Genomic DNA, 13,866 nt, shown 5'->3' with positions numbered 1-13,866 from the left:
CTTTCAGTATTCAAATTTAATCATAGCAGTATAAAATGCAAACAAAAATAAAATAAAATAAAAGGTGGGAATAGAAGGCAAAAACCATCACCTAGGGTTGATAAAGTCCACAAGAAGTTAAAAACTAGGGTCTATTTTTCAATCTTTACCTTCTGGTTCATTTTTGATGAGCTCTTCCATTTTTCTTTGTTTCAAAGTATCTACAACATCGGCTAAGCTGCCTTTACGCCTTTCTGGGGTCCCTAGGGCTGTACTGGACAATGACTCTCCGCTCTGACGCCCACCTTCTTCTGCCTTCAGGGGTGAGGTAGATGAGTTATGTGGGGCAAATGAAGACATCACTTTATTGCCATCAACTTCCTGAAAAAAGATCAAAAGATTAAGCCATTATTTCAAAGGCAGAAAAAATCACAGTTATACCAGTTCATTGTATTTTTTTAAAATGCTGTTGCAATCTTTAATTAAAAAAAAATGCTTACAATATAAAAGAAAAAAAAAAGTTGCTTCATAAAAGAATTCACCAAGTTCATAGGCTAAGCAGAGCAGTCAAAGATTAGATCAATGGAAACAATAAAATGTGTTTTCTCCATCTAATTGAGTATGAACATTATATTTATATTGTTGTAACAGCTACACTGGGGGAAACAATACCTATCTACTTAAAAAACAAAACAAAACAAACAAAAAACATTCCAGAAGTTTTTCTTATAACAGATAAAAAGACCTGCAGCTTTTTTGTTTGTTTGTTTTGGTCACTGAGTCAGGAAGACAAATCAAATCTAGCTTCAAATACTTTCTGGCTATGAGAATTTGGGCTAATTATTTAACTTCCACCTGAATTTGTTATGGGTAATAATTGTACTTACCTCACGGCATTGTTGAGGTGATGAAATAAGATAATATTTGTAAAATGACACATAGGAGGCCTCTAATAAATGTTCTTTTTGATTTCCTCTTAGCATACTACCTGTCAAATAGTAGGCACTTAATAAAAGACTGGACTGATTGTCCAGCCGTGTTTGACACTCTGTGAGCTCCTTTGGGGGTTTTCTTGGCAAGGATACCAGAGTGGTCTGCCATTTCCTTCTCTGGCTAATTTTACAGATGAGGAAACTGAGGCAACAGGATTAAGTGAATTGTCCAGAATTAACTCATAAATATCTGAGGCTAGAAAGAAATTGAGTCTTCCTGACTCCAGATCTATCCCTTGTGCCACCTAGCTACATTTGACATAGGCCTTAAGGGAAGACAAAATTTCTACAAGGTAGAAATGTAAAGGAAAAGTGATATCTACCAGATGTGGGTGGCCAGGGCAAATACATGGGGGTGATAGAATTAAGAATGAAATTAGGAATCACCCAAAGTCTATCAAGAAAAGGAAGTGGACTTATGATCTCTTCTTTTATAGGGCAAACAAAAAACTACTGAAGTTGGAGGGCACTTTCTCTGCAATTTCCAGATGGTTGTCTGAAGCAGTAAGAGTTTCAATGACCTCTCTATCTCAAAGCCAATATGTATTAAAGGGAAGAATGACTCAGACCATTTTTGAATCTGAAAACATCTCTGTAGGCACTATATTCACCCCTTCTTAGTAGTTCAATATGGTTATAGACAATTAGGTATGTGGAGGAAAATGGTATGAAATAAGGTTGCGAAAGAAAGATAAATACATATTTGAGAGAATTAAATGCCTCATGGAATTTATTAATTTATTTTCATCCTATAAATAAGGAAGGAATTAACAGAAGAATAACTGATAAACTAAGTTACTAGAAGAAATGTCATTTTATATTATCTTAAAATTTAATTTCAAGTTTTTTCTTTGTTATTAGTCTATTCATGGGTTTTGTATCCATTGCCATAGGACTGACCTAGATAAGACTGAAAATTCATATTAATATGTTGGCCACATACAGACGTGGTTTTTTTTTTTTGGAGGGGGGAGGCAAAGAAACTCCTGAAAATCATTTAGTAAACTATAGACCTATACTAATGGGGAGATTATGCATTTTCAAAATCATAACTCTTATTGAAAGGTAGTTATTTTGAAAGAATGAGTTCTGGGACTGTCTCTGACAATTCCTACTTGTGTGACCTGAATCAATCACTTTAACAATTCATACTTAGTTTCCTCTTATATGAAAGAAAATAATAATAGTACTTCCCTTATAGATGGTTAGAGATGAAATAATGTATGTAAAATACTTTATAAACCTCAAAATTATATAAATCCTGTTATTGTTGCTGTTGTTGCTGTTACATCACAAAAATGTGTAAGTATGCAATGAGATAATGCATACATAAAATTGAAATATTACCAATTACAATGTTCAAAGATCCTAAAGAATAAATCTGGAAACTCTGGTAACAAATTACACCTTTATGCCTTATAATATGCTTCTCATTTAGGTAGAGCATTTAGGATTTGTCTTTAACTTTTATAAAAGCAGCAATAAGAAAGGTTTTCCTTACATTTTTGCTTGGGCAAAATTCCCCTCACGACTACATTTGTGACCTAATATTTATATGTATATTGTGTTATTAGATCATTATAGAATGATAGCTATATAGAAGTGAAGAAGTCCAAGATTTCATTAGTCTAGTCTCTATTTTCAGGAGAGGAAACTGAGGCAAAGACTAGTGGAAACTATCTAGAAACAAAAACTGCCATTTAGTGGCAGGGCCATGACTAACATGTATTGACTAACTCAGCAGAGAACTCTAGCCACATATGTCAAAGCTGATATTTATTTTTATATGATCTTATGTTTATAATTCATTTTTTATTTTCTCTTTTTCAATTAGGTATCATACACTTATGTTAAAGAAAAGACAAAAGAAGAGTATACTCTAGCACTTGTATTGTCATAGCTTTGCCAGATATTATCAAACTCTTAGTAAGCAAATTTTGATATTTGACACCAAATAAATTATTCTTCAGTGATTACCAACACTAGTTATACTGTGATAATAAGAAATTAAGGCCTTATTTTGTAATATAATAGCTTATATTTGCTCAGTTTCCTCTTTTTTTTTTTTTACATTAAGCTGTTCTTAAAAACTATCCTTCATTCCTTAGTAAATGAGCCATTAATCTAATATTGATTGTTTAACTATCTCTAAGATGAAAAGTTTCCACAAAGACTAAATGCCTATGCTAAGTAATTTGATGATCATGAGATTGGTATATGGGGTATCTCTGGTTTGTATTTCCAAACTTAAATTATTGATGAATTTTATTCAAGTGCTAACTTTTTTATAGGAAAATCTTATGTTACATATTCTATTGTTTTGTATGCATTGTTAGGGCTTTTAAAAGTCATCTCCGCCTCTGCTCAGGAGCCCAGCTAGACAATCTCAATAGTTATATCACCCCAAATACATGGAGTATGGAGAAAATAAGAGATGTATAAATACTAGTTTTTTTTAAATTATACTTTTAGTAAGTTTTAGAGTCTAAAGGATGGTATAGGAGTATTAATTCAGAAATTTAGCCTGTGAATTAACTATAGAACCTTTGTTATTTATTTTTCTCTTTTACAAAGAATTTTTAAAAATTTCCTCTCAGATACTTGTGTCCTTATCTATGGTTTATTATTTGGTATACTTATGTAGTTTTAATTGATTCTCATTATTTTTGCTTTATACCCTAAAACCAAGCTTTACACACTAAAGTCAAGGTTCCTCTTTTCTACAAAATTATGACTTCACAGACAAACATCCACTTGAATCCTAATAGTCTCATAGTACCTGGGATTACAGAAAACAGAACATTCTTCTCCTTATTAACGGAACTTGAGCAGTTGTAAGAGCAATTAATATTCTAATCTTATTCTCTTCATCCCATTTAACCAATTACAATATTCAAAGATCCTAAAGAATAAATCTGGAAACTCTGGTAACAAATTACACTTTGTATACTCTCTCCATCAATCACTGGTCTAGAGTTTCTGGAAAGTAAGGGAAAATTAGTCAGCATAAAACAAAGATGAGGTCTTTCCTACATGAAAGGAGAAAGCTAGAAAACTACCCATGAATTACATTGCACATAGACCTGTAGTTTTGTGGTACCCTATTTCTACACCTTGTCACCTTTATGCTAGACTACCTCTTCCAATAGAATTGGACTCTTCCATTTTTGTTCCTTGCTTCTGATAGGGAATTTTCACGTTGTTTTACCTGGAACAAACCGTCTATATTCATTCATTCATTCACACTTTTCTGAGGTCTCTTTTAGCCAGAAAGAATATCCTTCAAGAATTCTCACTTGGATTCATATTGTAAACACAGGTTTTCTTTCCTTTATTTTAGCACAGATGCTTATTTGCCAAAATATTATTCATTGTCACAATTTTTAGAAGTATTTACTCCCTCCTCCAACTGGAGGAGTTAGAGAATAGAGAAGATCGATTATTTACATTTAAAAGAAAACTTTTATGGACCAAGAGAAATAGAATCAATTGTTATAGTATAGATATGTTAATCCCTTAGGTAGTCATATTTATTAGACTAAAATAGATTGAATTTAGATATAGATACACATGAAAATGACAATATATATTTAAGTTCCTGGAGCCTAAAGAAATCAATCAGAAAACACTTGTTAAACTCCTATCATAATTTGTCTATCTCTGCATAAGATGCTGAAAATTTGAAGACCAAAATGTAATAATCTGCTTTCAAGAGGTTTCTATTCTATAGCATGTACCAGTTCATTTTTCATAGTTGCTGTAAAATGATGTGTGTTCTGTAATCTGAAAATATGTCAGACACAGAGGATCTATAAGCTAGTTTCATGTACAGACTTCAGTGACGCAAACCTCTGAGTACATCTCCATGAAAGATTTCCTTATCACTTCATCATTCTATGAAACAAATAGAAATAGTTAAATGCTATTCCTTCTCCACTAAAGATATTTCAGTTTTATTTCTCCCTAGTTCATATTACATGATGATTTTTTTTAAATAAATAAAACTGTAATAGGTATTGGCTCCCTTATATGATAAACATCAAGGATTTCAGAGAAATCTATTCTCTGAATTCTTTCCAAGTTGCTTCCTAGGGGAAAAGCATAGTATAAAATACTTTATACTATGAAGAAGAAAGAAAACCATAAAAGAATAAAATTCCATCATTTTAATAATTACTTGCTCCTTAAAGAGAGACAGAGAATATACCAGAGAGTTTGAATTCTGCACAAATATTGGTTACCACAGCAGTAGAAAGCTAAATACCAAAGCTATTTTACCCAGGAATATTCTCTATTTATTATATTGCCATTTCACCTGTTTGATTCCATTTCAGCCTCTGGCACTGCTAATCCCTTTAACAGTTTTATGCATTTAACAGCTGTTTCAGTATGGGGTTCCATTGTTCATTTACATGGTGAATAACTTGTTAATATGTGCTGGCACAATATCCAGTAGAGAGATCCTTTTTTTCCTTTAGTGTTTCTTCCCTGGGATTGTACTTACCAATACCTGATGTAATGGTTGCTTGTTTCTCTTCACTTTGCTGGCAGTTAGACATCTACAGAGATTCTGCTAACAAAGACACAGGAGGTCCAGGGGAGGAAAATAGAGATGCCAAAATTTTGAGTCTTCAGAGTAAAAACCATAAGGAGATTCAATCATTTACATGGCAGTTGTCACTATATTTCCAGACCAGCTTCTGCCAAGGTAGGGAATGGCTTCCAAGGTTTAATGATAAAACAGATTTCTAACCTTTCAGATAAGGTCAATAATCTTCCTTTGTTAATCTTGGTCAAGCTTTATTTAATCTATCCTCCCTGTCACCTTTGCAAGAGACAGGAAAAAGTAATGGTCCTGCACAAAGGATTTTTAGTCTGAGAAATGTTTCTTTTATTGTTTTTCTTCTATGATGTAGCCTTTTGTTATTAATTTTTAAAAGTTTTGTTTCCTGGTTTCATATTACACTCATTTCCAGTTATGCCCTTCACTTCATTCATAGGGAGTGTGTCCCCTTCTGACAAATAAGAAGTAAGCAAGATCCACTGACACAGTGACCAAATCTGATAAGCATATTCACTGTCCCATGCCCAAAACTTCCAACTTTTTAAACCTTAGGAGAAAAGTTATGTGTCTTTATTCCTTCTCCATGATCAAGATTGGTTCTTATAATTAAAGCGTATTCAGATTTATTTTATTGTCCCTTTCAGTTATCATTAATTTTATAGTAATTTTCATTCAACCTTTTTATTCAAGTTATGATTTATATAATATTTTAATTAAGAAGAATTATTTCATTTTAAAAAAGAACAGATTACTTGCTATTCAGCAAGCTATATGTGTCATATTTTATTATTCAAATTAGATCTCATTCTTGATGTCTGGTCGCTAGTTGAAGTTTATCAGAGTTATTTCTCAGCACTATTACCTAAATGATATTCAAACAAATGATAAATTGAATTTCAAAAAATATATATATTTATGTGTCAAACTACCTGACAAATAAGGATTTCAATACTAAGGCTGAAAAGTAGCTTTCCCAATAATCTGCTATTACATTTAAAGTTTCTTTTCAATATGATCAGCTCCCAAAGGAAAGCAGAGAATACAATTCAGTTCATTAAAAATGAGTGAGCCAACAAAACATATGGAGAGTTGTTTTAACAGACCCAGCTACAGAGCACCAAGGTGTACATCCAGTAGACCTCTTAACTAGTTGATTAGTTCTTGTAGCAAAATGGTTCTCAATGTTTTATTTTTCCTCAAGCTTCATGTGCATCTTATTATTTTGTCATATCTTGGAACAATAAAGAAAAGAAACCTTCTAATCAAGAGAATAGCCAACACAGAAAATAAGAAATTCTTCTTTCCTAGGGAGGTGGGGATGGGGAAGAGAGGAAACTCGATAGTACAGTACATAGAGCAACACGGAACCTGAAATCATGAAAACTTGAACTCAAATACAAACTCAAAATTTCACTAGCTATGTGAACCTGGGCAAATGCCTTAACAACTATTTGCCTCAGTTTCCTCTTCTGTGAAATGGGGATAATTAACTACACCTACATGCCAGCATTATTATGAGGATCAAGTAAGATAGTAATGGTAAAGCACTTAGTACAATGACCGGCACATAGAAAGTACTATATAAACTTTGATTTTTATTATGATCCTATGGTCTCTATATACTTAATTAACATATTTATTTAAGTAGTCTGAAATAAATCACAGGTGGACAATCCATGTCAGGTTCTCACACAATCTTTATATTGCTATTCTAGTAATAACCTCTGATAAATGTGTCTAGAATGAGGTGAAATGAGATATTAAGAGTTTATCTTAAAACTTATTCTGTTATTCCTTAAATCCTCTTGTATATACTTGTGTAATATCTTGTATTTACAAAATAAATACATCTTTTGTCACAAATAGTAATGTTGAAAAAAGAATTCAACTACTTATGATTTATTCTGTCAAATCAGGAAACAGAAAGCAAAAATTATATGAAAGCATTAAAAGACTAAGGATAAATAAAGGGTAGGTATATCATGCCCTAAATTTAGCCTATTTGGCATCATTTAGTATTCCATTTGCCATTTTTATGTCATTTTAAATGGAGAAGAGGAAACAAAACTCAAACATTTGTTAAAAAATAAATGTCTTCCTATATCACCAGAAAAGGAAAAGAACAAACACATGTATTATTTTATTGAGTATGTATTCAACTCAATGTTGAATAAGTACTTTGATAGGACTTAATGTGAAGATGGTTGATTAAATAAGAGGTGAAACTACTGAGCTCCCACAAAACTTTGGTTTGTATCAGGCTAAATAATAATTAAGAATAAAATGAGAAACTTGAAGAGTAGAGCACTGAATCTCAAAGATGCAGTGGAAGGGTGATTAACTCTAGGAAGAATAGGGTAGTTGGGGAATTTAGGGAAGTTAAGAAAAGCTTACTACCCTTCCAAATCAGTCGGAGACCCTAACACAATGTCCCGATGTGGGAGCTAGGCAAGTGAGTAAATCAAAGAATATAGCTCAGATAAAAAAAATATTATGGATCTAGAGATAGATTCCCCCTTCCCAAATAACAAAAAAAATTATTCTTTAACATAGAAACATAATTTTTTTTGAAAATTAATGTTTGGTTAAAGGAATTCTTAAAAAACAAAGAGATAAAGAAATGAAATAAAATCACTTGAAGAAATAACTGGAAGAAGAATATGTAACTCAGAAGAGAAAGTAATCAATCTTACCAAAGAAATTGACTCCCTGAAAACTAAAATGGATTAGATAGAAATCAATAACTACATAAAATAGCAAAACAGGTTTAAAGATAATTAAGATTGAAAAAATAAAATAAAATATATGTTTACACATATATATTATAGATGTATGTGCATATACACACATATGCACACAGACACCTGGAAAACAGTTCAAGGATAGAAACATTAAAAAATCAATGGACTCACTGAAAATCATGAATAAACCTGAACACTATAATTCAAGAAATCATAAATGAATCAGGACTGGATGGCCCAAGTTTGTAATCTTTGTGGCCAGGGAGGCTGAGATTTATAATCTTTTGAGATCAGGATTTCTAAACTATATGGGCTTGCCATCAGATGTTTGTACCTAATAATATTTTATTGTAATGAGTGATCATGAGTGACAGGGGTGATTGAGTTACTGATCACTGGTGGGATCCAGATTTTGAGTAGCCTCTGAGTTCTCAAAATAGGTGAAATGGAGATACCAATTTGGAAAAAAAGAAATTTTTTTTAAAAATCACAAGCAAAAGCTGCTCAAATATAGATAGAAATCAGAGGATAGTGTGAATATAGATATAGTATTTCCTGAAAAGGGTTTCACAAATATCATAACCAAAATTAAGAGTACTCACACAAAAGAAAAAAAATACTTTATACATACTGAAAAAAGCAATTCCACTACCAGGGAACTATAGGCAGGCTCATGCCATCCTGGCAGCTTCTACTATAAACTTGTTTATAAGCAAAAAAGAAATATCTACCACCCAGAATGACTTATTCCTCAAAGCTGAGTACAATTGTAATATAGAAAAAGTGTATTATTAATGGAATAGAAGACTTTCAAGTCCTACTTATAAAAAAACCAGATTTGAGTAGGAACTTTGAAATACAAGAACCTAGAGCAGCCTTAAAAAATAAATTTATTTATGAGTTCTCTGAAGATGTAATGCTAATATTCTAATAAATGAAGAAGTATCGCTTTTAAAATGCTCATTTATTTAAAGATGATAAAGGGAAGGGAATTAAATTAGAAAAAACAGAAGTCATGAGGATGCTTTTGTGATGTTCTGACAATCTGAAGTGGGAAAAAAGAAGGAGGATAAAGGAAAGATACTAGGAAAAAGTGGATAGAACTAGCTTATTTCTCAAAATTAAGATAAAAAGAAGAGCATATAAACTTGGGGAAATAGATGAAGTAGAGGGATAGTGGGCATCAAATGAACATCACCCACAAATTGAGAAAAAGAACACCACCTGCAAATTGAATACCAAACATAGCCACACATTTTGGAAAAATATAGAGGAAACTCAACAGCTAAACAGATAATGATATGATGGTTAATAGGGAGCATAATATGGTAAAGCAATAGTCACAAGCAAAATTCTTCTAAAAGGGAACTAAAAGGAAGGTTGAAGGGCATTAAAAAACCCAGAATCTAACAGAGAGTATTAAAAGTTAAAAATATGTGTTAAAAGCATAGTTAAAATTATATAGTAATCAGTATAGAATGGTATCAGTATAGTAAATTTATAAAGCAGTCATAGAAGGAAGTAACATGGCAAAGGAGAATCTAGAGATCATGTACAAAGGATCAAAGGAGCACAATTTGCAAACAGTATCATATATTAATCAAAAATTACAACCTGAAAATATGTTTTAAGTTAGGGGAAGTTATTGAAACCTTGCTGTCATGGCCTTTTGGATTTATGATATGTAAATTTCAATAAGTTTTTCTCTACTGCAAGAAAGATTATGATTTTGAAATAATATAGCTAAATTAACTTTAAATAATTATCGACAACTCTGAGATGACTTGTATATATTAATGAACTAACCCCAAGTAAACAGATAAATTCTATCTCTACTCCCCAAAACTCTATAAAACCCCCAAACTTCTGCCCTCCTCAATCTGAAGAGTCCATGATGCCCAAATGTTCCCAATCATTGATCCATAGGTTACATAGATAGTTTTCTCCCTCCCCATTTCTGCCTCCACCAAACTATTTCTGTCTCCACACCATCTGCTTCTGTATTCCAGCCCACCATTCACTTTTTGCCTCTATTGTTTATGCATTTTGCCCTTATGTCCTCCGTGCCTTATTAAAGTGTGATTGCAGACTTGCTTTCTGTTGCCATTGTGGTCTTTCCAAGTGAATACCCAAAGAACCAGAAATGTTTACTTCATATCATAATTGCATAAATTAATTGGCATTTCATATTACCTCTTAGATAATTGGAAACTGGTTAAATAATACTTTAAAAATGTAAAGGAAAATTATTGTCTAACATGAAGTGAAGAGATGATTTCAGAGAATATTGGTTATCATGAACTGGGTTTGAATCTTGGCTATATGCCTTACTATCTGCATCACGGGCAATCAGATAATTTCTCTGAGCCCTAGATCCTTATATATTAAATAGAGATTACAATATCTGTAGTTACTTCTTTACAGGATAAAATGGATAAATGCACACAAAATGCTTAAAAAAAAACTTGAAGCACTAAAAATGAATGTAAACTATTATTACTTAAGTAAAATTTGTTGTTCAATTAGTTCAATTCAAACTCTTTGTGACTCCATTTGGGGTTTTCTTAGCAAAAATGCTGGAGGGTTTTACCATTTCCTTCTTCAAATAATTTTATAGATGAGAAAACTAAGGGAAATAGGGTTAGATGAATTACCCAGGGTCATACACCTAGTGAGTGTCTGAGACCATATTTTAACTGAGATCTTTCTGACTCCAGACCCAGAACTATATCCACTGTAATTGCATTCATTCTAAAATTTCACTACTCCTTTGATATACTTCCTTATGTTGTAGAGATAAATTGGGTTTACTCCAAGCTTAAGTTCAGCCAGATTCTTTCATACTCATGGTCAAAAGGTGTTGTGTATTATCCCATTATAAAACAATGCCAGCTTTTTAAGGACTAATCTAGCTAAAGACAAAGAAATTCATCCTCAGGATGCTAGTCAATTAGTGAAAAATTCTTTGGCCATAGCAAACTAGGAAATACAAAACAAAACAAAAATTAAATAGATCTCAATCCTATGTGGTCTGGGGAAAAAATTACAAATAAAGAGAAAATATGGATTACCAAAAAAAATTAGAATGCGAACTCATATCAACATGGTTAAAGCTCCATCAAAACATTGAAAAATATTTCCATAATATTACGTAGATGCTAATAAATTGATCTACATTTAATTTTTAAGGCTACAAAGAAGTCACAGGTCAATGAACAATTCAACATTAAATAATAGCCCAATTTAAAAGAGAAATTGAGATTGAATCAAAACATGTTGCCCACCAGATAGTAAGTCAGTGGGAAAGGAAAAATTATACCCTGCACTATGTTAAACACTTCACAAATACTATCTCATTTTATCCTCACAGAAACATTTTAAGGTAAGTTTTGTTATTATCCCCAACTTTACATTTGAGAAAGCTGAGGCAAATAGTTTAAGTGACTTGTCCAGGATCAGAAAGTTCCAAGTTCCAAGTGAGGTCATATTTGAACTCAGGACATCCTGGCTCAAGGTTGATTACTCTATTCACTGTACTATCAAGCCACCTCAAACACCTAATAATTTCATTTTGATTGCTTAAGTGTTTCAGATAGAAAGGATGATGATAATTGAAATCAAAAGAAGGTATAAGTACTCATTTTTTTTTTTTAGCTAAGGAGAATGATCTTTATAAAGGAAAGAACAAAATAAAGATGGTTAATAGGGAGTTGAAAACTAAGCCAAGAAAGGAGATGGTAAGATATGGCCTTTCTGTCTTCCATGGGTTCAGGTTACCTGGTTCACTGAATTACAGGTTCTGCTTTCAATTTCATATGAATATCACTATTTTCCTGCCATTTTTAAAGCATGACTTGTCATTAGAAACACACTGCACCCTGTTGCATTAATCAAATAAGTCTCCAGTACAGTAAGGTGAGGCAATGAATAGAGCATTGGCTTGAACTCAGGAAAACCTGAAACTAGCTTCAGAAACTAATCATTTGTGTCACTTTGGGCAAGTTACTTAATCTCAGTTTGTCTCAGTTAGGGTATGTAAAAATAAGTTGGAGAAGGGTATGGCAAACCACAGCATCTGCCATATAGAGTTTTCATGAGCATTAAATGAGATAATATTTGTAAAGTGCTTAGCCCTGTGTCTGCTACATAATATTTAAATTCTTATTCTCTTGTCTTCCCTTCACCCACTTAATAGGCACCATGCTCTGATTCAATCCCTTCTTTGATCTCCTTTTCCCCATCAAAGTGGTATTTATCTTCTCAGTGGTATTTATCTTCCTAACTATGCTTTATCTGAAATCTTTAAATTCTGTTTTGCCCAAATTTAGCTCATTCTCAGATTTCTTTTGCTTTTCCATAATATATTGCAAGACAAAGTAATCTCTTCCCAACAGACATTCTATTATTCCCATCCTACTTATTTCAGTCACACAAATATTTCCACCAATGATGCAAACCTCTTTGCAATTTACTGAATTGTTTTCACTACTTGATTCATCATCTAATGGCCATTCCTTAAAGACATTATAATCTTATAGGAACTTTTAGAGTTTACATGTACTAGTTTAACTTTCAAGAATCCAGGATGACTACCAACCCATAATGGAGCATTATTGCATTGTTTTAAAAAAGAATCCTCTCATTATAGTTGGAAAAATTATATCCGTTATTATAAACATAAAAAATAAATGAAAGATTTAATTTTTCAGAGTAGAATGAGGGTGAGAACGGTCTGCATCGGTGATCTATATCAATGTGATGACTTCCCAGTTTAGAAAATCCCTCCTTTCTACGTTTTCATTAACAAAATTTTACAGGGTGCTAAGTGTTTTAGTGATTTGACATGTCTCATACATAATATGTCAAAGAATGGGTGTGAAACAAGGCATCTCTTTAATCCACTTATAATGCTGTTAATATATTTTACTTAATAACTTTAAACTATATTATTAGTCATCAAAATTTTAAAGTAATGTGAGGCCTAATTTAATTTTGAAGAATAGCAATTTTTGAACAAAAGTATTTATTTTTATATGATATCATTTTAATTTAGCATCTACCACATAATATATGAAGATTTGAAATGGAAGAAAGCAAAAATCTAATTGTTAATCTTTAAAAATGACTGCAACTCAGCAAATCTTTTTTGAATGCTAGTTCACATCAATTCAATTTTCAAATATTAATTTGCCTGAAGACAAAATGAAACATCAAAAGTGAGCCCTGAAGCAAATGCAAACCCTTTCAGAAGTTCATAAAGAACACCGAACAAAAGCTTTTCTTTGGTCGCTTCTAACAAACTGTAAACTCAGGACATGCTTTGGTCAGAACTCAACACCTGGAAAACACAAGTCTGCACTTAAGGACAAATTTTCAGGTGGAGTCTATTATGGTTGTGATTATGGTAGGTATTAAAGCAATCCCATTTGAAATCCTCTGCTTAACCTTTGACTAGAAAATAACTGCTTAAAGTCTAGCTAAGTTTATGTTTCTCAGAAATGGAAAAGTGTTCAATTTCTGACAATACAGAAAATAGCATTTGTTTTATATCTCTAGTCATCTATGAGCATGTTTCATATATAGTTAAATA

General features: G+C 32.1%; 1 protein-coding gene across 4 annotated transcripts in view; it reads right to left on the bottom strand.

Annotated features, from left to right (window-relative positions):
* The window catches only part of SOX5 (SRY-box transcription factor 5), a 466,127-nt gene that overhangs the window by 328,410 nt on the left and 123,851 nt on the right, over positions 1 to 13,866 (bottom strand). For all 4 annotated transcript variants that reach the window (XM_051961302.1, XM_051961303.1, XM_051961304.1 and 1 more), the window contains exon 3: positions 150 to 360. In XM_051961302.1, the coding sequence (XP_051817262.1) occupies positions 150 to 360 (211 nt within the window). The remainder of the gene's footprint in view (positions 1 to 149; positions 361 to 13,866) is intronic.

This window comes from Antechinus flavipes, chromosome 5 (genome assembly GCF_016432865.1).
Source record: "Antechinus flavipes isolate AdamAnt ecotype Samford, QLD, Australia chromosome 5, AdamAnt_v2, whole genome shotgun sequence".
Lineage (NCBI taxonomy): Eukaryota > Metazoa > Chordata > Mammalia > Dasyuromorphia > Dasyuridae > Antechinus > Antechinus flavipes.
Note: the sequence above shows the minus strand (reverse complement) of the source record. Positions and strands in the feature narration are given on the sequence as shown.